General features: G+C 41.5%; 1 protein-coding gene and 1 long non-coding RNA gene across 2 annotated transcripts in view; one reads left to right on the plus strand and one right to left on the minus strand.

Moving 5' to 3' along the window:
• The window catches only part of LRRTM4 (leucine rich repeat transmembrane neuronal 4), a 527,460-nt gene extending 513,002 nt beyond the window's left edge, over positions 1–14,458 (plus strand). Inside the window, exon 7 of the mRNA XM_069957993.1 lies at positions 14,013–14,458. Within this exon, the coding sequence (XP_069814094.1) occupies positions 14,013–14,237 (225 nt within the window). The 3' untranslated portion in view covers positions 14,238–14,458. The remainder of the gene's footprint in view (positions 1–14,012) is intronic.
• A 9,763-nt stretch (positions 14,459–24,221) lies between these two features.
• Positions 24,222–27,759, minus strand: part of LOC138783469 (uncharacterized) — a 71,912-nt gene continuing 68,374 nt past the window's right edge. Inside the window, exon 3 of the long non-coding RNA XR_011361697.1 lies at positions 24,222–24,494. This is a non-coding gene — a long non-coding RNA (uncharacterized lncRNA). The remainder of the gene's footprint in view (positions 24,495–27,759) is intronic.

Below are 27,759 nucleotides of genomic sequence, written 5' to 3' on the forward strand. Positions count from 1 at the left end.
CTCGCTGAATCCACCCGCTCCACGGAGCGGGCAGACAGCGGTAATCTGATGCCGAGCATTCGGGTTCATACGAACCCGAACCTCGGAGGGTTCGGACCATCCCTACTTTTAACATTAAAAAGCACTGAAAGACAATGATCAGCCAACATCATGCATGTCGGCTGTAATAGGGTCTTTATACATGAAAACAACAAATGGGGGGCATGCACAGCCAAAACAATTTATAAAGTTGGGTGCTAACAATAGGCATATAGAAAACCTGTATACCAGAAAAAGCAAAGAAAAGTATATGCCATATGGTAAGTAAGCACACCACAAGTCATAGAATAAGCTCAAAGATAACAGTACTTTATTCCACAGGTACAAAAAGAGATATAAATAATACTCATAGATCCAAAAAGATTAAAAACACTTAAAAAGCACACCAAACGTGGAGACACCACGTAAGGTGTCATCCACCTTGACACCCCGTAAAAGGATTATAATGTGTCCTGTTCAAAATAAAAAAGGTAAATAACCCTTCAAAAGTGAAAAAAATATATTGCCATAAAAAATAGGATATCAAAACTAATACAAGCAACAATAAGATGAATAGGCAGATAATACAGTGATACCCAAACAATAGATAGTTACCACCTAACCAAGAAATGAACAGTGACACAACGGGGTGTCAATAGGAGGATCCCCACGCGTTCCGTCCGCACTACCGGACTTCCTCAGGGGTAATGATACATGTCAAAGGATCTATATTTATATGGTAATTCATGAATGCTAAATCTGAACACAATAAGTTTAATCAATACCTGTGTGAGTGATTGGCTCCATGTACCCTAGCTCCAAGATGGCGCCACCGGCGTCCCCAGTACCAGTAGTACGCATGTCCAAAATACACTGTGCGTCATGCGGTCACATGATAACAGTATACCACATGACCGCAAGTAATCCTACGTCATACGGCCACATGATCACAATACATCACATGACCGCATGTATTCACCACAGCGGTGAATACATGCGGTCATGTGATGTATTGTGATCATGTGGCCGTATGACGTAGGATTACTTGCGGTCATGTGGTATACTGTTATCATGTGACCGCATGACGCACAGTGTATTTTGGACATGCGTACTACTGGTACTGGGGACGCCGGTGGCGCCATCTTGGAGCTAGGGTACATGGAGCCAATCACTCACACAGGTATTGATTAAACTTATTGTGTTCAGATTTAGCTTTCATGAATTACCATATAAATATAGATCCTTTGACATGTATCATTACCCCTGAGGAAGTCCGGTAGTGCGGACGGAACGCGTGGGGCTCCTCCTATTGACACCCCGTTGTGTCACTGTTCATTTCTTGGTTAGGTGGTAACTATCTATTGTTTGGGTATCACTGTATTATCTGCCTATTCATCTTATTGTTGCTTGTATTAGTTTTGATATCCTATTTTTTATGGCAATATATTTTTTTCACTTTTGAAGGGTTATTTACCTTTTTTATTTTGAACAGGACACATTATAATCCTTTTACGGGGTGTCAAGGTGGATGACACCTTACGTGGTGTCTCCACGTTTGGTGTGCTTTTTAAGTGTTTTTAATCTTTTTGGATCTATGAGTATTATTTATATCTCTTTTTGTACCTGTGGAATAAAGTACTGTTATCTTTGAGCTTATTCTATGGCTTGTGGTGTGCTTACTTACCATATGGCATATACTTTTCTTTGCTTTTTCTGGTATAAGGGTCTTTATACATACAATGAATTGGTCCAACAACCAGCTGCCAAGATAACCCACATGCAATATCATGGGGGTGTCAACATAGAGCATTGTGGTCAGTGCTAAACCAGTTGAAGGCATCTTGATAACATCAGCTCACTTTGAATATGGCATCTAACAATGTTTCCGCTAAGAAACCAAAGACCTGAATATAACCTTCTACTAATAAATAGGGTTATCATTTTCTACTATCTCCTATAATACCTACTTTTTCTGAATTCATCTCACATCTTCCATGGATTTTGTTTTATCTGTTCACAATCATCCCCTCCGTCAATATAAAGGCTGATCTTATTTGTGATGCCAGTGATACTCTCTGGTAGAGACATTGCGGGATCAGAGCATGCCCGGAAGACACGCTTGATTACATTAATGAATGAGACGCCGTCTATATCTCAAATTAAACACTCACCCCATTAACTCTGCCTCTGATTGCATGAGCTGAACTCCGGGCTCCTGCTGCTATTCTGGACTGTACAATATGAGATGATTTATTTACTGCCATTAGACAACGTACAGTAGTGTTAGTGATACCTCTGCCTCTTCCTATGAGATATACATACCTGCCAGGTGGTATGATTTGCATTTCAGCATTCATACTTTTTTTTTTTTTTTTTTTATGAGACCTGACTATGTAAGTAGTTATTTATTTTTAAATGCTTTGACTGTTTAAATATATAAAGAAACAATATTATACAAAGGCTATGTTCACACACCATAAAATAAAGATAAAATATGTAGAAAAATTGTAGGTTAAATTGCAGCTGTGATCATTAATTCCGGCCATAGGTAGCATTAAACAACGACTGTTCACAGTAGAACGGCTGCTGTTTGTACAGCGTGTGAACATAGCCAAAAAATGCACTCCATTAAAGTCAATGGGAAAATGGCCGACAGAGCGCATATGTAAAAAAAAAAAAAAAAGCTCATTATTATGCAAAATATGGACTTTGTTTTTTCTTCTGCTCACATTGTTTTATTCTCATACAAAATTACAGTTGTATTAGCTTTTATTTTAATGGACTGTGGACAGAAATTAACATAGACTGCAATAAATTGAGACGTGTTGATCACTCTTATAGTTCCCAAGTCTTTGGAATCATGAGCATGCGTCTTTTATTGGGCGTTTGATGGACGTATTATTGGACGAGCATCATATCATGTCCAAATAACGGATGTTACTTCTGTAATAACTGCCAATGTTTTTAAATAACAGATGTTATTTGAGTGCGGAACGGTGGCTGGACAAAAAGAGTCCGTCAACCGGCCAAAAAAAAGGTGTAGTCATGGCCTCTCTCTGTCCTGGTGTTTCTGAGACTTTTCCAGAAGGAGCTGCAGAGTACATACTGTACCTTGACCTCAATAATAAGACATTATACTAGCAGTGTCTGCAGGCACTCAACATGTTAATCTTCGTCCATGTAAAGAATTTGTAAAGAAAATCAATCATAAAAATGGAGCTCCATCTGCTAAAAAGTTAAATCTGTTAAAGTAGAAAGCAAATCATGGCTTTAAACAGCACTCATGCTCATCTTAATCATTCTGTTGGGAGTCGTACTACAACATCCAGCCAATGCCAGGAGTATTTAGAAGAATGGATTTCATTTGAAGGACGCATTTCAAAGGTCAACCAGCTACCTTCTTCTAAATACTCCTGGAATTGGCTAAATGTTGTAGCACGGCTCCCAACAGGATGATTAAGATGGGCATGAGCTTGATTCAAAGCCATCATTTACATTCTACTTTCACTGACTTTTCCAGGATTACAGGATTATGGGCGGGTTTAAAGTATTGTCTACTTGTATGCCAACGTCAGTAAAAGTTTATTTATTTTACCAGGACTCAGTAGTGATTGCAATAGCACCTACACAGCAGCTACACTGTCCTTGGGTCATCTTCCTTTCTGTGGGTGGTGGTACCGACAGTCCGAGTGGGTCATAACTCCAGACCATCGTAATAGGCGCCCAAGGGACCCATTACAGCCCGGCAGGTCACCAACCATTGGGGAAAGGGTATAGCCAGCCTCAAAGACTAAAAGCAGGTGTGCCTCCATACCTGTGTGCTGAGTCAGCACTGGCATCACAACAACCTACCATTCGGCTGAGCTATATTCCACCGACCAACCACCACAGGAGTGAACAACTCAATAGGTGACCGGTCGAGCACACACCACATTATGGCTATTTTAGAAGTCGTGCCTACCACCACTTCAGGTGAGCTGCTCCCACTTACAAGTGATGAGTAGAGATAAGCAACTGGACTTCCGGATTTTTTTAGAAAAGTTTGGTTCGACCGAATTTCGGATTTCTTCGGATTTCATAGTTTAAAGCATCTATATGATACGGTGGTAAGGTATTTGGTTGAATTTAGGGCTCTACATGTCAGTAACATTGTTATCTTTTTAATTTCTCAAAGTCAAGTTGTTGTTTTTTTCAGTTTTCAATATTCACCATTACAGGGTCTATGCAGGAAATTCACCATTACAGGGTCTATGCAGGAAAAAGGTTTTATTCTAAACACATGCACAAGGTATATTTGTGTCTTAGGATAACAAGTACTGTTTGTCATATACACTCTCACAAGGATCCAACTATTGTACTTGGAATGGATATCTGTAGAGCACTTTTTTTAGAGTTTTATTCTACACACATGCACGAGGTATATTTGTGCCTCAGGATAACACCTATGTCATATACACTCTCGCAAGGGTGACAGTATAGTACTTATATATCTGTATAGCACGTTTTAGTTCTGTGCACCCTTTGCTCTCCTATGCCTAATCTATCTATCTTTTGCCCTCTCTATTTTTCTCTCTCAATCACTATATGTTTCTCCTCTCCGCTTTTCTAATAATCTTTTGGTCTTTGCTTTTGTACAATATCTTCTCAGTAGTCGGTACAGCAGCAGCATTTTGTCACTGACGAGCTCTGTGCACTGCTAACAGTCGTGCGGTCATGTGACCGCTCCTCTTAAAGCAATCTCGACGTCACACGGGGGTGGGCTAGTGCAAGATCCCTGCTGATTGGATGTGTTCCGGGCATCATGGGAAAGCGCTTTTCCCGCCCGGAACTCTTCCTGCTTTCTAAAATGGATTTCTGTGTGCACCAAAATAAAAGCCTCTACTGTATGCTTGTTACTTGTTCGTGAGTGTTCGGTGAACACAAACTTAACCGATCATGATAATTCTTTGTTATGGATCCGAACCGAAGATCAGAATATTGGCTCAACGCTACTTCTTACACTTCATTTACAATTGGGAATAACGGCACATGCAAGCTCCTCTCTTTTTGCTATTTTGTTTTGCTCTCTTTTCTTCTTTTTATATGAAAAAGTAAAATCAGAGAAATCTAATGATGGTTCATAAGAGCAGAGAGTAAAAGCAGGTTACATGAAACCACTGAAACCTACATGTTAAGGACAGGAATGGTCTGAAAAGCATACAGTAGGTGTCAGTGGTCTCATATAATCTGCTTTTATTATCTGCTCTCATGGATCATCAATAAACTGTGCAGATTTTACTTGGATTGGAGAGAAACTGGATTTTTCTTTGCTCTCTCGTATTGTGCTGTCACCCAAGCACATCCATGAACTCTGTCAGGTGTCGGGTGATGAGCTGGAACACTGGTCTTCCATCTGCTAAAAAGATATATATAAGACGCAGGTCTTAAAGTGCGGCCCTCCAGCTGTTGCAAAACTGCAATTCCCTTCATGCCTGGACATCCCAAGTATTGGCACAATGCATATTGTAGTTTTGCAACTTTCACAAGTTTGACACCCCTGATATAAGTAATAATTAAGTAATTAGTAATTAAGCTGTTATGTTAAACATATTTCTTAAGAATTTTTGTTGATTTTTTAAATATTTCTTTTAATGTCTATCTAAAAAAAAAAAAAACCTCCTAAAATCTTGCACTTTTTATTCTGACCACCAATCCCAAAACTAAGCAGAGACTTCCTGCTCTGTCTATGATGATAAGGAAGAGACTGGTGGAAAGTACAGAATAACTGAGAATGGTGAAACAAGTATATAGATAACACCTGCCCTGTAGAATGATCTCTGCGCAGGTCACAGAGCATGCTTACACACCTGCCTCATACATGAATTATTTCCAGAGATGCTTATTGTGACTATGTCCTTTAGGCTTGCTGTAAAGCATATCACTAAATGCTGTTAAGAACAGTTCGAGCAAAATGGCTGCTCCTATAGTAATGTACTAACTATAAAAAAAAAAAAACATATACAACCAGAAAATAGTAACATTAGAAAAAAAAGAACATATTCTAGTATCTGGACCTAATATATGAATTCTAATATATATATATATATATATATATATATATATATATATATATATATATAGATGAAAACATTAATTTTAGGAAATAAATCAGCACACTTTTTATATTAGTTTAAAGGGGTGCTCCGAAGAAGAAAAACTTTCTGGCAACTGGTGCCAGAAATTTTTACAGGTTTGTAAATTACTATTTAAAAAAAATCCAGTATTCATCAGCTGCTGTATGTCCTGCATGAAGTGATGTATTCTTTCCAGTCTGACACAGTGCTCTCTGCTAACAGGAACTGTCCAGAGCAGTAGCAAATCCCCATACAAAACCTCTCCTACTCTGGGCAGAGGTGGCAGCAGAGTGCACTGTGGCAGACTGGAAAAAATACATCACTTTCTGTAGGACATACAGCAACTGATAAGTACTGGAAGGAGTGATTTTCTTTTTATAAATGTAATTTACTAATCTGTATAACTTTTTTTACACCAGTTGATTAAAAAAAATTATTTGGAGTACCCCTTTAAACCCTATTTTTTCCAGTCTGTTCACAGTTAAAACGTATAGTCCAAGTGCACATTACCGCTCCTAAATACAAATTTCTGGGCACGTTTGCACAAATCTAAAAGTTTCGCGTTTTTTGTCAACTCCTAATAAACTGTCATTAACAATGGGTATATTTCTAAATCCCGGCATATAAGGCACTGACTAATTTAAAAATGGAAGCAAAATCTGTTGAGAACTGATAAGGAAGTTTTCTATGTATTAGTGAATGGCAGGACTCTAATGGGGCAGAAGGTTTCATCCTCAATGAAGAACATGGATAAAATAGGAAACTTTCCGCCAAGTTGTATATTATCTGTATAATGCACGTGTAATGATGGCTGCATGTACCGCACCTCAGTAGAGAAATCTAATAGGATAAACCTTGTCAGCTGGGAAGATTCACAGTTCTGAATAAATGAGCTGCCGTGAATACAGTTCTGGGCATTGATCTATAAGAAAGTCAGGCAAGGGAGGGACGGGTTTAGAGGGAGCAGGGCAATCCTTAGGTTAGATAAAGCCCTGTATGGATCTCTTAATTTCCACCACACATAATACAACCTATGGCTATGTTTCCACTTCGGGAACATATCAGCATTGGCGGGCGTCTTATCATATACACGGCCGCTAATAATGATCATGATCTTTATTAGTGGCCGTCTATATAATGAATATGCAAAAGAGGAGCCCATGGAGCCTCATTGAAGAGTCTCAAAACACAGGACTAGCCAGATATCCCTCCGGGAAGGACCCAGCCAAGGGGTGGCTCCTGTTAGGAAACCACCAAAACCACCATATTAAGTGGCCCTATAAGTCAATGTAATGACAAGGGATAAACCAAGGCTAGGTAACCATCCACATACAGCTGTTTTGGGGTGTTGCCCCTCATCAGTGTGGAGCAGGATTCTGGCTAGGTGGGAGCAATGCCTAGTAGAGCCATAAGAGAAACAGATTGCTGAACTCAGGGAGACCAACCGAACGACAACACTGCCGGCTGCTAGTGAAAGCGCTCAATGCAGTGAAGTCCTAGGTAGAAATATAGCGTTTGGCTGTATCCATGTTTTCCTGGACTCCCTAGCAATGAAGTATTGCTTACCTCTCTCCGTGCCCGCGATGCGCCATCTGACCAGCCCCGGGACCTCTGCCAAAAGGCATTTTGTGATGTTGTGATGATGTCATGACTTGATGGAAAATGCCTGTCCCAGCTGATGGACTGGCAGCTTAGTCAGTCAGTGACTGGAGTGGAGTCCTGCCCCAGTCACTGACTGGCTAAGCAGACTGTCCATCAACTGGTTTATGATGTCAGCAGCACAGGAGATCCAGGAACCTGGCGGGGGTCCTGGAGCGGCGATCCAACACTGGAGAGGCAAGAGGAGCAGTGAGTATGGATGGTTTGTTATGTTCCCCCTTGCCCTTGCTTTAAATAAGCCTGCCTGCAGAGAAGGTACATTCATACCTAGTGGTGTAATACTTGATGGTTGATATTGTGGAGTGTTACCAGTGTGGTGGACATACTGTAAGTGCGGACTTGTTTCTTGTATATATAATTATTACTCAAAAGGGCTTTCTCATTACAGATAACCCCCTTTAGTATGTACCCCCAATCACTCTGTTTCCTGCTTTTGACACCACCTGCGAATTTTTTTTAATATAATTTTTCATTTTACTGTCTATTTTAAAATTTAAAAAAATCCAAAAATCTTGCAGTTTCCATTCTCACCACCAAGCCTTAAACTAAGCTAAGACTTCCTGTCCCATCTATAATAAAGATGAGACTGCTGGAAAGTGATCTATTCAAAATAGTAGAGAAAAGCGACACCAGTATATAGAAAATAATGTTTAGGAGTACTTCCCTTCAACTTGAGCACAATGGGGGAGATTTATCAGACATGGTGTAAAGTGAAACTGGCTCAGTTGCCCCTAGCAACCAATCAGATTCCACCTTTCATTCCTCACAGACACTTTGGAAAATGAAAGGTGGAATCTGATTGGTTGCTAGGGGCAACTGAGCCAGTTTCACTTCACACCATGTTTGATAAATCTCCCCCAATGGTTATATCTTAAAGGGGACGTCTCATTACAGAGAACTCTTTTTATAATGTGCTCCTTGATCACTTGTTTCCCACTTCTGACACCAAGAAAAATATTTCCCTTGTAGCATTGTTGCATGGCAGCCATATAAATGGTAGCCACTCATTCAGTGTAACTTTCTGCTCTGGGTCGTAGGGACAGGAGCTGTCTGCAGGAGACGTCCCCATTTCGTAACCATCACTTTTACTCTCCCCTGGGTTAACATCACATGCTGATAACTTAAATCGAATAGACTTGTATTTTTTTTTTCAATCGATGTAACTACATTTCATGTATCGTATCAAACTCTCGCTGACACATATGCTTCCATTAAAGTTCCTAGGAGTATATTTATAATTTACAATGTAAGTTTACCTTAAGTGAACCTACAAGAATGCATACAAGCTTTGCATAAAAGCCGCATATTGATTGACAGACTACAGTTAGCCGGCTGACAGGTAATTTTCTGATTCTCTTAGTCACCTGAAAAATCACAGTATGGGTCCTAGTGCTTGGGCGACAAAAAACACACAGGCCTAGGATCACCATTTCCTCACTTAGTTTTAACCCTTGTTCTTCGGTTTGTAACAAATTTTAAGTTAAGAAACGCAATAGATTTGTGAAGAATCCATCATAACTAGTAGGATTCTGCATTGTGCTATTGCTTTGTTATAGCGCCTGGAAATGTATGATTCTTTGTTATTCCCTTGATGAACTGTGGTCAATTTATTTACACCTTTCCAGGACAAATAACAGAGGAACGTTGTAGAACAATGTTTTAAAGAGTACCTGAATAACTTTTGACATGTCATAAGTTAGTGATCACAGCGGGTCTCACTGCTGTGATCAGGAGATATAGTCAGGGAGGGAACAATGCAAGAGCACAATCCACTCCTTGACCATGTGACCGTATCAGCTGATTCCGACACTGTAAGTGTATGAGGCTACCTAGTCAGAATTAGTGAGTGGTTGGGAAGTGGGTGGGGCTTTCTCAACTACAGTATATCTCATGATCACAGTGGGTTTCAGCAGTGAGACCCGTTGTAATTAATTATAGAGATTTACAGTACAAACTAAGCAAACCGCGTTGTTGGCTCAGCAATCTGCTTATCAGCCTGCTGCTTCTGAAGTCCATGCCAGTCCGTACCGATCCACCCCGGGTGCCTAGAAAAGCTGAATCCAGTCCTAGGAAACAGGGGATTCCAGGCAGCTGGCAGATTGTTGAGCTAAAAAAGCGATTATATTTATTTGTGCTGTAAATTCACTCATCTCTTATTAAATTCGTTTGACATGTCTGATGATAGGTTGAAAGTTTTTAAAAGGGAACTATCAGCAGGTTCGTGCGTTGCTGAAATCTTACTGGGGCCGGTCTTCTCAAGTGTCGTATTTTTCCACATAGTTTATGCAATACAAATATGCCAATTCACTCTTAAGGAGCACTAGGGGCGTTTCTTGCCCACCCAGAGCACCGTTCGCCTCCACTGCTCATGCTTCTTAATGTATATTCCAGCCTTCCTGTTATGCCTATGCAAGTAGGTGTGAGCGGTGGAGGTGGTGGACATACCGAATGGTGCAATGGTGGGCCAAGAAATGCCCTCAGTGCTCCCACCAAGTAAATTAACAGTGGCTCTTTAGATGATGAGAACAGTCAGCAAGAAGACTTCAGCTCGCTTCAACTCGCTATTAGTTCCCCTTTAATGACAGGTACTCTTTAATAAAAGATGCTCCAGAACTAGGAATTTTTAGGCAAAAGGAAGAGTGTCACTCTGTAGACAGCTGTCTCGGGGCTATTGCCCCTCATCAGTACAGAGCAAGATGCTTGTGTATGAATTTTATAATTCTGTCATATCCTTAGCAACAGATGAGAAATCACCCCCGTCAGCACGTACCATCACTAACAACGTAGTAGTTTGTAGTTTATTGTCAAGGAGTATATGACAGAATTATTAATACCTTACAGGAAACCTGACAGGAAGGAAACTGATATCTCTGACATAGTCGCCACATTCTCTGGTGTAGCTTAGCCATTGAAGAGAAACTGGCAGTTTTCTTGGCATGTCTATGCCTAAATACTAAATACAATTGTTTTAAGGTAATTTAAGGGGTCAAGCATTGACTTATGGGAAACTCCAGTAGGTGGCACCAGAGAGTAAGCTGTTTTTATACTGGAATTTAGTTATAGTTTGCATTTTCCCCCACTGTGATGGGTCTAGCACCTTCTTAGAGTTCCTAGTCTATGTTTACACCATCTAAGAATTACACACTTCCTTTTTAACTCACTTTAAAGAATGGCTTTCACAGCTTTCAGGCACTTTTTCAGGATAAGTTGCCATGAGTTTGACCTTGAGACAATATTTTTAGCCAATTTACAATTCATATAGGTGAGTTTTATTAGTGTTCCTCACTGCAGGCTTAATCTCTAATTTGTAGTTATCATTGAGCTAGTAGGGGATCTATGGTGGCTCCCATACACTACAAACACAGAGCATCCCCTACTTTGCTATCATAGATCCACTCACTAGCTCAAGGATAACAGAAAATTATATTATTATCCTACCCCTCTATGTTTCCATACAGACCCTAAACATGGTGCCTCAGTGGTTAGCTTACATCACACCAAGGGCAACATCTGCAAGGAGTTTGATGTCACTCAATAACAAAGAGGAAAGTTGGTGCAGATCGATAGCCCAATAGATCGATTGAGAGATATTGGGAGTATGGGGTAGATTTATGAAACATGGTGTAAGGTGAAACTTGCTGTCAGGGCTGTAGTGGCGTCCTGCACCCCTTCCCTGTCTCATGCAGCCGCCGGTGTCCACGTGCAGGGATCGGGCACTGCTGCAAGTTCGGCCCCCGGGGGGCGTCTCACCTCGCCCCGCTCCTGTAGCTGTCTGTCCCGGCCGGCGCGCGCGTCCCCTCCTCCTAGGGCAAGCAAGCCCATCCCGCTTTGCGGCGGGCTCTGGTGAATACCAGCGGCCCCTTAGACTCCGCTCCCTGGTGCGGTTTATGCCATCGCTGGTGACGGTACAGAGGATCCACGACTCCCAGTGTGACACTTGCTCAGTTGCGCCTAGCAACCAGATTCCACCTTTCATTTTCCAAAGAGTCTGTGAGGAATGTAAGGTGGAATCTGATTGGTTGCTAGGGGCAACTGAGCCAGTTTCACTTTACACGATGTTTGATAAATCTCCCCCTATGTGTTTATTTGTGTGTGTGTGTGTGTGTGTGTGTGTGTTTTTCCAGTTTTTTTCACTGTCCCACCTTGGGAATTTTCCTGTCTGATTGCCAGAAGACAGGCATAATATATTGCATTGCAGAATATGATGCCTGTCACATACATAGCTGATCAGACTTTGGGCAAAGTCTGCTTGGCTTCCATAGCTATCAGTAAGGCCTCTGGTTGTCATAGCTACCATCAGGACTCCCTCAGTCCCCCTATAGATACTGTGGTCACACTGACCACAGCATCTAAGGGGTTCCGAGTGTGGCTCAGGTCCTGGCAGCTGCTTGGTTCCGAGTGTGGCTCAGGTCCTGGCAGCTGCTTGGTTACGAGTGTGGCTCAGGTCCTGGCAGTTGCAACAGGTGCTCTGCTGTCACCGACCACCACAGATGGCACGGGCACAGCTTCTTCACCTGTTTCAGCCAAGGACATAACACACTACAAAAATGGATGATGTACAGACATGTCCCCAGTTCTAAAGGATGGATATATATATATATAATCATTTATTTCTGACCTATAAACATTAAACATCTATAATAACTCTTGGTAAAATATTAAATAAGCGTCCCCTACAAACCAGCAGGCAGCCTCCCTTGTATCTGGATACTGAGCCATCATCTGACTCATAAGGGACGGGATTTCTTGCATAATATTGAGGGGAAAAAGAGGAAATAATAAACACTCTGTCATGACAATACTTTATGGAACGCTTAATTGTATTTTGTCACGAGCTCTTCTTTAAGATGATTTATTAGGAAGAAATTTTGCGGCGGATCCTTGCATAGCATCTATAATTGGTTGATGCAGTAAGCAAATATAAATTCCACCTAGAAATGGAGGAATAACAGGATAATTACAGGCACTTCCATTCCTACCTCGCTTCTCATATTTCTGAGTGCGGCTTATTATCCGGGACTCCATTCTCCTTCTCCTTTTAATCTATGTCACTCGATGTTATATGCCACTTAGATTATTGTCTGCCTCATACATTATAATTGTTTATTGTAGCACATACATTCATTTGGGCTCTTTTTTTTTTTTTTTTAACAGACAGAGATGAATTAGTATTTCGTAAGAAATCTAGATGTAGACACATTCAATTAAAGTGTTCCAATTAAATGGATTCTGATGCGCATTAATACAACATTATGATTTCAAGGGGGAAAAAAATCAGTGATTGGTTATATTAGGTTGTGTTAAGTGGTGTTTTTTATGCAAGATCTGTAGAGGTGTACATAGAAGAAAAGGGGATCCATAGCAAATATAAAACTGAGTCCCCTTTGTGGTGCTGGGTTTTGCCACCCCGGACAGGTGGCTAGTTGCTTGTCTCCGACCAGTACCCTTTCCATTACCTTTTGCCCATTTCTCCACTACATAGGTCTCCAAACTGCGGCCCTCCAGCTGTTGCAAAACTACATTTCCTATCATGCCTGGACAGCCAAATCCAATGCTTTAGCTGTTCGGGCATGATGGGAATTGTGGTTTTGCAACAGCTGGAGGGCCGCAGTTTGGAGATGCATGCTCCACTGTCTTCCGTTGCAGAGGTTCTTACCAGCCATTAAAGAGGTACTACGGCAAAAAAAAAAATTCAAATCAACTGTTGTCAGAAAGTTATACAGATTTGTAATTTCCTTCTCTTTAAAAATCTCACGTCTTCCAGTACTTATCAGTACTTCCAATACTTATTCTTTCCAGTCTGACACAGTACTCTCTGCTGCCACCTCTGTCTGTGTCAGAAACTGTCCAGAGCAATAACAACTCATCACAGAAAACCTCTCCTGCTTTGGACAGTTCCTGACATGGACAGAGATGGCAGCAGAGAGCACTGTGTCAGACTGGAAAGAATACCTCACTTCCTGCAGGACATATAGCAGCTGATAAATACTAGAAGAATTTAGATTTTTAAGTAGGAGTAAATTACAAATATATATAACTTTATAACACCAGTTGATTCGAAAGATTTTTATTTTATGTTAGAGTACCCCTTTAACAAAGGTAATTGAACCAAAGCAATGGGATCCTTCTTTACATAAGTTTAATAGTAGAATAATTAGAATATTCTGTATGTTCTAATGATCAGTATGCAATATAATTATTTTCTTATGTTTTTATCAGCAGGTTCCGCGGCACATCAAGACTCTACCATACTACAGCTATGACCAGCCCATGGTCGGATATTGCCAGACTCACAAGACACTCCTTGTAAATAAGGGCTATGATGGGACATCTCGAGAGCAAAGAGAGACCACTAACCTAGAGCTTAGTAGGGACCAGAGCTACATCTCCACCATAGCTCGCTCAGCAGCACCTGCCATATACATTGAGAGGATACCAAACCAATAACGTCAGGAGTCTTGTTCCTGGATTGTGCATCTTGGGAGAAGGAGAAGCGGACAAACACACAGTGACAGATTACAGTTGTTTGGAGAACCCTGGAGAAAGAAGTCGTGTGCTCGTATTATCAATAAATCACGCAAAACTAAAAAAACGCTGATCACGGACCAGACTTCTGGTTGCAGGACCATGGAACATTCATGGATGGATTAAGAACAGCATGGGGTTTATTCTGGCTTTAAAGTATTATCCTAAGCCCCACTGGTGTAAAAAAAGAAAACATAAATAAAGTTAATAAAATAATAAAATAAAATAATAAAAAAAAAAACAACAACATAACACTGGATCCACGCAAAGGATTTCTTAACCAGTTTCGGATCCGCTTCCGTTGAACGCGGGAGTAATATCTGCTTGTACATTTGTTTTGTTTTTTCTACACGTTGCATGGTTCCAATACAGATGAACCAAAATGGGGAGACTTTGGGGATTTCGGGGTAGGGAATGCTTCTTGTTTCATGTCAAATAACCCAGTGGATCTCTTTGGACTGTGTTTCTTTCCTGTTTTCCTGTTAGAAAGGTTTGCTTTTGATCAGACTGCCAGCCACAGGGGGCAGCGTTGGGGAGAGACCAGCCTCAGTCAGAGTCATTCTGGTGCTTAGAATCATGGGGAGAAAAAAATAGGTGTGCAGAACAGGCAGTGGGAAGCCGCCATCTGGCCCCTTCATACATATAAGGATTATCATTCCCATCTTGGTTTATTTGGATTTTATTGACAAGGTTAAAATCACAAGAGTATAATTTTTTTTAAATACTATTATGATCAGTTATAGCTTTTGTGTAGTTTTTATCAATAAAAAATCTGAAAAACATTATGCATAAAGTATATATTGTTCTGCTTCCAATGGTGTATTTAGTGGTGTCTGACATGCGGCGCTCTAGCTTTGGCTGCTCAGGCACGATAGGAATTGTATCTCTGCAACAGTTGGAGGGCCACAGGTTGGACAGACACCAACAGTGTATATGAGTTATTGGAGAAGATTCTTACTTGTAGATGAATCACTAAAGGTTCTAGGAACATCTTTGATGACCTGTAGAGTATGGACACACATAGGGGGAGATTTATTAAACTGGTGTAAAGTAGAACTGGTCCAGCAACTAGCCCTAGCAACCAATCAGATTTCACTTTTATTTTCTCACAGATTCTTTGGAAAATAAAAAGGTGGAATCTGATTGGTTGCTAGGGGCAACTGAGCCAGTTCTACTTTACACCAGTTTGATAAATCTCCCTTGTAGTGTATATCCTGTGAATTTTCTGCATAGACTTTCTATCTGGAAACATAGCGTTCAAAGTAGCAGCAATATGGATGGGTAATTAAGAACTGTCATTTATATTCTGTGGGGGAAAAAACACACAAAATCCTCACAACAATTAACCCTTAGAGGACCGGACCAATTTAAATTTTTGCAATTTCGTTTTTTCCTCCTTGTGCTTAAAAGGCCATAGCAGTTGTATTTTTTCACCTAGAAACCCACATGAGCCCTTATTTTTTGCACCACTAATTGTACTTTGCAATGACAGGCTGAGTTTTTGCATAAAGTACAATGCAAAAGCAGAAAAAAATTAAACGTGGGGTGAAATTAAAAAAAAAAAAAAAAACTTTTTTTTTTTTTCATTTGGAGGGTTTTTGTTTTTATGCCGTTTGCCCTGGGGTAAAACTGACTTTTTATATATGTTCCTCAAGTCGTCACGATTACAACGATATGTAACATTGTATAAATTTTATCTGATGGCTTTTAAAAAATTCAAACCATTGTTAACAAATATATGGTCCTTAAAACCGCTCCATTCTCAGGCTTATAACGCTTTTATCCTTTGGTCTATGGGGCTGTGTCAGGTGTCATCTTTTGCGCCATGATGTGTTCTTTCTATCGGTACCTTGATTGTGCATATGCAACATTTTGATCGCTTTTTGTTACAATTTTTCTGGATTTGATGCGACAAAAAATGTGCAATTTTGGGCTTTAGGATTTTTTCCGCTTACGCCGTTTACCGTGCAAGATCAGGAATGTGATAAATTAATATTTTGGGCGATTACGCACGTGGCGATAAACAAACAAACATGTTTATTCATTTATTTTTATTTATAACATGGGGAAAAGGGGGGTGATTCAAACTTTTATTAGGGGAGGGGGCTTTTCATTAATAATAACACTTTTTTTTACATTTATACTAAAAGCCCCCCTGGGGTTACAGTTATTCCCCCTGGGGTTAGGGTGTTTCCCCTGGGGGACTTCTAGTACAAGTACACTGATCTCTCATTGAGATCTATGCAGTATAGTTATACTGCATAGATTAATGAGATCGGTGCTCTATTGCTTTCGGCTGCTGCAGCCGAAAGCATTCAAATGCCGAGCCGGGATCAGTGCCATTATGGTGCAGACCCAAGCCGGGTAAGGACACGGGGATCTCCCCTCCACGACAACGTCGCAGGGGGGCGATCTCCCCATTAGACATCAGGGATAAGGCTGCATGAAGTATTCAGATGCAGCTGTCAACTTTCACAGCTGCATCTGAACACTTAATTAGCGGCCCAGACTCCATGCGGCACCTGGGACCGTGGCGGTTCAGAGCGGGGCCGCCGCGTGGAACCGCTCTGAACTCTAGGCGGCCCAGGACGTACGGGTACGCCCAGGGTCATCTAGGGGTTAACCTCTGGGGCAGGTTTGAAATTAGAGATGAGGCAATCTCAAGCATGCTAAGGCAAACCCGATCATGCAGCATTTGATTACCAGTGGCTGCAGAAGTAGTATGGAAGCCTAAGGCTGCCTGGAAAACATGGATACATTAATAGGCTGTATCCATGTTTTCCAGGACTCCCTAGGGCCACATCTAACTTCTACAGCCACGGGTAATCAAAAGCAGCATGATCGGGTTTGCCCCAGCATGCTTGAAATTCGCTCACCTCTATTTGAAACCTATTAAACTTAGTGTCACTGTCGTTACAACTTTCAAAATCTAAATCAACAGTAGATGTGATATAAAGCAAGTTTTCAATTTACATTCATTAGGTTTCCACTCTTAGGGATATTTCCACTCTTACCTTTCATTGAATGTTAAAGGACTTGGATATGTTACAGTACAAAGTCAATACAATACTATGACATGATAGAAAACCCTGAAGAGGCTGCATGTCACATGATAAGCAGCTCAATACAGACACACTAAGTATAAACATCTCCCAACATGCACAACACCGCTAAGGATATGCCAAGCCAAAAGAAAGGTAAGGAAATATACATCTGCATATTGGAAACTGCAATGCAAACATTTCATACATGCACATGCATACTGTGTGGTTCCTACTATAAACAGCAGAGGGTCTATACTTCATAAGAAAACCTAAGAGACCAAGTGCACAATACTTCTGCATTGCTGTGATTTGCTGAACTTTAACAATGAAATCCAACATGGAAGCTGGATGGCCCATGCTACTGGATGTAAGAAGTCTGTCTGCAAAAAGTAAGTTATTACTAGAGGTCTTAGTAAAGTGATGTGTAACTATTAACATCCTCTACTGCTAATTGATCAAAGCTGTACAGCTGGAGGTGGAGGCATTCGCCTTATTCCCAATCGCCAATGCGGCACCATATTATGAGTTTGTAGGCTATGCATCTAGAGGAACATAGCTCCATAACTTGGAATTCAATTATCATTCCCCCCCCCCCAAAAAAAAAAACAAAAAAAAAACAAACCTCCATGTGGATTCAGAGTCATCCTGAATCACAGTAGGGTGACAGGGTGGCATAGACACATATAGGAGGATTTATCAAATATGGTGTAAACGTTGGTATGGTCCAGAGAACAACATCATTTTGAACAATAGAAAGTAGAAATGACAGGGCACTCACCGTTCAAAAGCAATCTTCTTCATTTCTTCCTTCCTTCCTTAAAAGTGCATCCATAATTGGTATTGCAGTGAGTTAGATGCCAGCACACTTAGATCAGCAACAGCTGCCTGGATGACGCATACGTGTGTACAAAACAGCTGTTGCTGATCTTAGTGTGCTGGCGTCTAACTGTAATACCCATTGTGGATGTACTTTAAATGAAGAAAAAAAGAAGATTGCTTTTAAGTGGTGAGTGCCCTGTCATTTCTACTTTCTATTTAATATATTTAGTGATCCATGTTGTGAGATTACCAGCTTTTCAAGGCAACATGAATTCAGGGCCTTCAGGGTAAATACTGTGTAAGTTTATGAGAGTAGACTTAAATAGTGTCTAAATGAGTCCTTCTATAATGTGCCGGGATATTGTGGTGGAAGGCTGTCATGAAAAATATCTGTCTGTAACTTATCTAAGAGAAAGGTAATGCTGGACACATCTGTAATTTTAATGTCCAGTTGATTTTTTTTTCCTGTTTAATAAATCCATTTCTATTTAAAGAGACTCTATCAGTGTGTTTATGTTGTCCTATCTAAGGGTAGCATAAACTAGTGACAAGAGAAGCTGAACAGAATGATGTATCACATTGTTCTGTGCAGCTGATTCTGAGATATCTTCCTGAATAACATGGACAATAAGTAGCCTTCTCCATTATGTGCGTGAGCTCCATAGTCCTGGATAGTCATGAGCAGCAGCAAAATCCATCCACCAGCTGCGTATAGGAAATGAACTGTCAGTCAGCAACTGGAGTGGGGGGGAAGGGGTTCAACAAGAAACTTGTCGTCCTGCATGTTAGGAAAATGGATAAATAGAATTATTTAAAGGGGTAGTGTGGCGCTAAACATTTATTCACAAAATAACACACATTACAAAGTTATACAACTTTGTAATGTGTGTTATGTATGTGAATGACACCCTTCCCCGTGTTCCCCCCACCCCACCCACGCTAGACCCGGAAGTGTTAGTGCATTATACTTACCGCATTCGTGTTTACCCCCGTCCGCCATCTTGGGACAATGATGTCGCCTTCTGGAGGCCGGCCAAACCGCTCCATCCAATCCATTATGCCGGCCCCCCTCTGCCGCGTCATCAGCTGCTTAGCCGTGATTGGCTGAGCATAACTGTCTGACTTCCGGGTCTAGCGTGGGTTGGGGGGAACACGGGAAAGGGGGCCATTCACATACATAACACACATTACAAAGTTGTATAACTTTGTAATGTGTGTTATTTTGTGAATAAATGTTTAGCGCCGCACTACCCCTTTACGTAATATACCAAACTGTTCAGTATTTTCTGTCAATAGTTTATACTGCCCTTATTTAAAGCAGCATAAACCTAGTGAAAGATTCCCTTTAAAGAAAAATGAAAGTGATAAAACAAACAGTACAGCAAAGTAAAACAGTATGTCAAGTAATACAACCAACACTACACATTACATATTACTTATTATTCTGTTGTGACTATTAGAGATGAGTGAGCCAAGCCTCCCGAACCAAGATTCGTTCTGAACCTAAAAATTCAGTCACTATCAAACCAAACTTTTTGCAAAGTTTAGACAGGTTTGGGTAGATGGCGGCTCAACATCTAAAAAAACAAACAAAAAAAAAAGACATATTCTCGCCTGACCATGTTCCTCTGGTGTCTTGTTGTTGCTCTCCCGTGTCCTCAACCGCCTGTAGAGTGACGGTCCACTCAGCCAATAACAGGCTGACCGGGATGGGACAGCACTGCAGCCAGCGATTGGCTGAGTGGGCTGTCACTCTTGTCTCTAAAGTGACAATTCGTTTAGCTTGGCCATGGTGTTGTCCCATCCCAGTCAGTCTGTGATTGGCTGAGTGGGCTGTCACTTCTAAAACAACAATGATAGCTCATTCAGCCAATCACTGTCTGACTGTGCCTGGACAACACTGCGGCCAATGATTGGCTGAGTGAGCTGTCATCGGAGAAGACAGACATTTGGGGGCGTGAGGAAAGGCAAGTAAAATGAACGGCCTTAACAAGCCGCACTAAAACAGCTAAACGACTGCAAGTATTTAGCTCTTTTAGTGCAGTTTGTTAAAGTTTTATTCAGTAAAAACCCAACTTTACATTCAAAGCTTAGCAAACCTGCTCAAACAAACTTTAGAAAGGTTCACAGTCATCATACACTCACCGGCCACTTTATTAGGTACACCTGTCCAACTGCACGTTATCACTTAATTTCTAATCAGCCAATCACATGGCGGCAACTCAGTGCATTTAGGCATGTAGACATGGTCAAGACAATCTCCTGCAGTTCAAACCGAGCATCAGTATGGGGAAGAAAGGTGATTTGAGGGCCTTTGAACGTGGAATGGTTGTTGGTGCCAGAAGGGCTGGTCTGAGTATTTCAGAAACTGCTGATCTACTGGGATTCTCATGCACAACCATCTCTAGGGTTTACAGAGAATGGTCCGAAAAAGAAAAAACATCCAGTGAGCGGCAGTTCTGTGGGCGGAAATGCCTTGTTGATGCCAGAGGTCAGAGGAGAATGGGCAGACTGGTTCGAGCTGATAGAAAGGCAACAGTGACTCAAATAGCCAACCGTTACAACCAAGGTAGGCAGAAGAGCATCTCTGAACGCACAGTACGTCCAACTTTGAGGCAGATGGGCTACAGCAGCAGAAGACCACCCATTACTAGCATGGTGTACCTAATAAAGTGGCCGGTGAGTGTATATATATATTGTGAATGCTGTTAACAATAGTTGAACAAGATGGCTGTCCCCATAATTAATTACATAGACAGAAAATAAGATAAAAGATTTCACAGTCAGAAAATACAATTAATTCAACACCTAGAAATAGTTATAGCACACTGACCATGGCCTTCACAAATCATTAAAGTCTACCTGTCATGAAGTGCTCTGACCCTATCAGCATGAAACCACTTCTGCCGCTTAGAGTTGAGGTATCCATGGATATGACCACACCGGGTCTGTACTGTGCACAAGCCCAACTGGATCAGAATGGGGTTGCACACATTACTGGTGTATGGATACGACCCAGCGTTGTTGTATCCATGGATAACCTAGCAGAAGGAACTTCCTGCCGATCAGTTCAGCGTACTTCATCACACCTACACAAACCGAGCACTGTCACTTTCATTGTTTTATACAATTCCTTATAAATAAACATCTAAAAATACAGTTTTATTGTATTGTATTGTATGACATAAGAACTAATGAGGTTGGAAGGTGTTTGTACAAATCTGCTATTACGAATGAAAAACAATATAAGCAACACAAGTAGCACAAGAATCATAAGAATCATATAAAACATAAAATATAAAATAGAATATAACCACCATACACACCATAAACACTAACCTAACCTCTTTTTCTTTATTTAAAGTGTCACTGTCATTTTTTATTTTTTTTTGTTTTTGCAGAAATCAATAGTCCAGGCGATTTTAAGAAACTTTGTAATTGGGTTTATTAGGCAAATATGCCATTATCTGCATTCAAAAAGACTTTTCCCAAGCCCCCCCCCCTCCTCTCATTCACTGCTCATTATCAGGAAATCTTGACTCTTTTACGTCAGTCGGGCCCTGTGAAACCTATGGAGAGGGGAGGGGAGAGGGAGATTAGTCGGCAGCAGAGAGCAGAGAACAAAGGATTACACAGTGGGAGCTGTGTGAAAGCTAGTATTCAGAGGTCAGAGAGGTCAGTGCTGACTGTCAGAGGAGGTAGTCTGGTGATGTAGCTGTAAATTAACTCTTTGTTGTTCTGTTTTGTTGCCTCATCTCCCTCGACATTTCAAACTGCTTTTTCATGATAAAAATGCATTTTTAGGCTAATAAACCCAATTACAAAGTCTCTTAAAATCACCTGTATTATTGATTTCTGCAAAAAAAAAAATTTTAAGCAACCGTGACTTTTTAATGTATGTGGGGTATCCCTACCACAAGCACAGGGAACGTTGTCACCTTCCGTGAGATTAGTGTTCATTGACCTATCATTGTCCCATCATGCCTTGACTCCCCCGGTCGGGGCATGATATAACTTATAGTTGCAACCACAGGTGAGCCACAGGTTGGAGAAAACCTATGGAGAACTACACCCGGCATAAATTTTGCTCCATATAAACAAATCAGCCCTTTGCGTTATATTATGTAGATCAGCATTTCGCAGCCTGTGAAGTATATTTATACCCAGAAGTGACATTCCTTTAAGCCTTTTTAAAGGCTTAAGCACTCCAGCTTGAATAAACAATGATGTATGGGCAGCATCCTCCGAAACATCATCCTTTCACATCCTCCAGACTAAAGAAATTACGACAGTATTATGAATCTGACCTTCAGAGCACAGGACCCAGAAGAGCAATGTGGAGCAAGCAGCAATAACTCTGTCTGTCCCCTGCTCAGCGAGCGGTCTGAGAATATTATTACCCCCGGTATCTGCATAGCATTCTCAATTCCATTAGATCCTTAGCCGCAATACTTCACACTCAGAAATGCTGACACCACTTGGGGATAAGGATTGTCAATGTAGATGGAGCAGGGGCTCCTGGGACACTGTAAATGGAGGGAATGGGGAACAGTAATTATTATGGGTGTCTGCAAATCTGCGCAAAGCCATTTGTTCCACAGTTGTGCCATCTATATATATAGAGCGATTTGTAAATTCTTTCCTGCTTTATGTGGTTGAATGAAAAGCCGCCGATCCAAAGGGAATGATTCCGGCGCGGTGGTGACAACCTATTCATTAGGATGCTACATACCTTCAGAAGAGTCTACGATATTCCTGAGATAGTCTGCTCTTTGTTGTTTCAAATAAATAGTTTCAGGCTTTTTTAGTAACAAATAATAAGGATGATGTATAGAAATGAGGCAATGGGAAACTGTGGTTTTGCCAGAGGCTTAATACAGGGCCCCATAGCGAAATCTTGAATGGGGTTCCCATGGTACCCATAGCTATCATCTAAAAGCAAGGAAAGAGAGGAGGAAAATGACACCCTGGTGACCATACCTACATGTTTACTGTGAGATAATGTGAGAAATTGCTAGGGTTTTTAACCTCTTAACGACGGATGACGTATATTTATGTATATTCATGTCATCGCGCCACTAGGGGTGTTCAGAGGGGGGCCGCGCCACAACCCTCCTCTGAACCGATTTGATGCCAACTGCTATCTGCAGCCTGGGACCACGGAAATTAGCGGGCATGGTGCTCTATAGGCCTTTCCCTGGGGTCTAGTGGCTGGATCCCCCCAAGTGATGCGATCGCGGATGGGGATCCCTTCTCCTTACAGCCGGGACTCAGTGTCAGAATTATGCTAATCCCAGCTCGGTATTCTGTTGATCTGGTCTGCAGCAGAGCAGACCAATAGAGCACCGATCACATTGATCAGTGCTGTATAATGATTGCTACACTGATCCCTGAGAGATCAGTTAAGTTATATTATAAGCCCCCCAGGGAATGTATAAGTTAAAAAAAAGTGTGTGTGGGGGGGGGGTTTATTAATAATAAAAAAAAACTCTTCTAATAAAAGTTTGAATTACCCCCCTTTTCCAGTTTTATGAATAAAAATTAATAAATAAATTAACATATTTGGTATCGCCATGTGCGGAATCGCCCGAACTAAAATTATTGGAGGAGCGGCACGGAGCAGAGCATGATGGGAATTGTAGTTTTGCAACAGCTGGAGGGCCAAAGGTTCCCCATGCCTGGGATACATGACGGGCATAACTTGTAGCAGACAAATAAGATCATTGGCACTCTATTTCATATGGTATCACAGGACACGTGCCGATCACTCAAGAGACTAGTACAACAGTAATATATGCAGGAATCACAGTGATCTAATCCAAAAAGTGTGACTGAAAAATAATTTATCAGGATTTACATGTATGAGATTTATTAGATGGTAACTACATGTATATGAAACAAGGCTGGGTCCACGGCCATCGTGCATCCTGGTCTTATCTGCAGCACAGACACGAAAACCTCCTGCTAATTTTATCGTCTTTTTTCTATTTTTTTCCTATTTTTTCCCTTCTGCTTTCAAGCCACAGGTTGACAGGTTCATCTCTTTTTCTTATTATATCACTGCTGGTCCGGTACTTTTCTTTTTTTGAACAAGGAGCCAATCTCCAGAATCTTATCTTTCTTGATACCTATTTCTTCACTTATCTTTCTGTGGACAGCAATAACTTCTGTGTTTTTAGCAATTTTTTTCTATGTTCCTCACGGCCTCCTCTGTTGTCTTTTCCAGCACTGTAAGGACTGCTACATACATTGACTTTTCTTTCTGGTCGCTCCTTACCAGGTATGTCCACCACTGTTATAATAAAGTCTGGAAGATCTGCAATGTAAAAGGGAAGACATGAGAATCAGCTTTACCTGCTGCTCTATAGACAGAATACAGGCCACGATAAACAGCAACCAGTATTCTACTAACAGATCTAGGCTATGTTAACACACCATGGGGGAGATTTATCAAACATGGTGTAAAGTGAAACTGGCTCAGTTGCCCCTAGCAACCAATCAGATTCCACCTTTTCTTTTCCAATGAGTCTGTGAAAAAAGAAAGGTGAAATCTGATTGGTTGCTAGGGGCAACTGAGCCAGTTTCACTTTACACCATGTTTGATAAATCTTCCTCCATATTTTTTCTATTAATTACCGCCGTTGTGGCAATTTGTAGAGAGAGGAAAGAAAATAAGTAGAAGAGTGAGGAGAAATAGCCCGCACCTGTAATTGGAGAACAACAAACATGTGACAAACACAGTTAACCCAATGCTTCCTTCAGCTGTGCATAACGCAATGCATACAGAATACACAGAAGTGACCCCTAGTGGGGGAAACACAGAACACACTCTGACTAGGGATGGTACGAACCCGAACTCTCAGTAAGGATTCACGCTGTTTGCCCGCTCCGTGGAGAAGGTGGATACAGCGGGAGGACCGCCTGGAAAACTGGGATACAGCCATAGCCATATGCTGTATCCCAGTTTTCCAGGCGGTCATCCCGCTGTATCCACCCACTCCACAGAGCGGGCAGACAGCGGGAATCTGATGCCGAGCGTTCGGCAGTTTCGGACCATCCCTAACTCTGACTATATTCCACTGTGGAAACCTTAGGGAGTAACTTTGCCCATGTGCAAGAGACACCTAGTGGCACACCTGCGCTGGGACACTAAACTAGCTCACAGCTAGTAACTTGTCAGTCACTCTCTAAAAACAGCATTGTGTTCCACTAAAAGAAAATTTTTATTAAAAGTATTATATTGCCCCTGAAAAATCATAAAAATCACCAATGTACACTTATTGCGGGAAATGCTTATAAAGTGCTTTTTTTCCCTGCACTTACTATTGCATAACTTCCTGGATAACATGGTGATGTCACTTCCTGGATAACATGGTGATGTCACTTCCTGGATAAAAATGGTGATGTCACATCCTGGATAAATTGGTGATGCCACGACCTGACTCCCAGAGCTGTGCGGGCTGTGGCCGCTTGACAGGATGATGGCATAGGGACACTGAGGGACACAGGGCACTGGAGGGCCACTGAGCATCCCTCTGCCATCATCCTCTCCAGGATGAGGACATAGGGGAGGGTCCCAGGGGAGAGGTACAGCTGATTCTGCACAATACATGATGCTGCTTGTAACTCTGGTCACTCCCTGCCTCTGTACAATAAAAATTAAATCCCATGTTACTACATAGTGGCAGTGAGTAACCAGATGACAGGCGTGTGCAGCAGTGGTGGGGGATTATATGATATCCTGAGCTGCTAAACAGGGAGGCCCACCTCCTGCTCAGGGGCCCACTAAGAGGTAGGGCACACTAAGCAATTCCCCTGCTCCCCTGTGGGTCCGTCCAAGCCTGACTATATATGTGCTACTTGCAAACAGGCAAAGCTCTGGTCTCATCACCTAACATAGACAGATGAAAAATAGCAGTGCACTATGGACGGGGCTCTAAGGGGCTCAATGACAGCAGTTGAAAACTCTTGTCACCATTATAAAGGGTTAATGTAACAAAACCAGGCTGGTTTTTATAAACTGATGTAAATCACCTGTAATGGGGTCCTTTAGGTTATATCTTAACCGTCTAGAAATTCCAGTCTCAAAGTCATGTGACTTCATACAATATGACAGCTATGTATCTAATTAGTATAATTAGAATGAGGAGGGAACTGAGGAGGTAAGAATAGAAAAAACTGATCATCCAGATGCATGATCCTCACTGAGGCTCATATAATGGGGTCGCAACAGAACATCACTTTTGTCTACTTTAATGTTCTTCTTCTGGTATTGACACAAAACACTGATGAAATCTGCATTGAGGGAAAGTGGCTACAAATGTGAGTTTGAATACCAGATTCCAATTTCTTAGAACATTCCAAAATATTTTAGGAGCCTAGTGCTTATGTGGCATGCTCCATTGAAAAATGTATAGCTTACAAGTGCTCAAGACAAGAGAAACTGCAGCGCATTGTTTCTAAATGTAAAATAATGCATTTGGGGAGAAGGAGTATCATATCGCCAGTTCTGTGTAGGCAAGGACTTCAGAAGAGAAGGATTTAGGCGTAGTAATTTTTCTAAGTTTTAAAATGAGTCACCAGGCAGTAGGGAAAGCAAATTGTATGCTGAGCTGTATAGCTAGAGTTATAACCAGTAGGAAGAGGTAGATTATGATCCCGCTGTATAGAGCTCTAGTGACATCACATCACATGTAAATAACTAAAAAATGTACCCAGCGCTGCCCGGATATAAAGTGTCTGTCAGGACTGTGCCTTGCCACTCCTCGGTTCGGGCTGTGCGGCCGAGAAGGCGCTGAGTTGAGGTTTCTTTGCAGTTTCCTAAGTCCTGTCTGAACACAGGTGTATATTAGGTTTGTTCAGCCCCACCCGTCTTGCTCGCTGCTGCCTGGCAGCTTCATGGTTAACCCTGCTGCTGTGCAGGTGAGCTGTGTAGAGGATCAGGGGCTGGTCCAATCTGCTGCTGGACTGAGTCCCTGATCCTGCATAAATTCAGCTCATGCACTTCTTGCTGGTTATTGCAGTTCTAAACTCCTGCTCAGCTTGTATGGTATCTCTTTCTGTGTTTGACCCTTGGCTTTCTCTGCTTGGACTATCCTTGTTTGCTGCCTGCCCTTAACCTTGTACCTGTATCTGGACTTTTCTCTTGCCTGTTGCTTTGTACTTCGCTGCCCGCTGTTGCTGACCCGGACTGTTGACTTATTGCATTGTGTTTGTCTGTCTGTCCTGTTAAGTGTTATTCACCTATTTCAGTGTAGGGACTGGCACCGTGGTTGCTCACAGTCGCCTAGGGCTGTCTTGTAGCAAGTAGGTAGGGTCAGTAGGCGGGTTCAGCTTAGGGCTCACTGTTCTTGTCTCATCTGCCTATCTTGCCAGTTCTCCGGTGCTAACAGTGTCAGTGTTAATTAGATTTGTTCCAAGGATACCCAGGAGGCCAATCTACTGTATGCCCCTGTTTTCTTTTTGCTTAAGGGAAAATCGCCAGGAGCCCTATAAACACTATATACCCTGACAGTTCTGCCCTGTTTATGTAACTTTTAACTTATGCACATTAGAAATGAACTAAAAATGTTTAACATCCT

The sequence above is a fragment of the Dendropsophus ebraccatus genome, chromosome 1 (genome assembly GCF_027789765.1).
Source record: "Dendropsophus ebraccatus isolate aDenEbr1 chromosome 1, aDenEbr1.pat, whole genome shotgun sequence".
Taxonomy (NCBI): domain Eukaryota; kingdom Metazoa; phylum Chordata; class Amphibia; order Anura; family Hylidae; genus Dendropsophus; species Dendropsophus ebraccatus.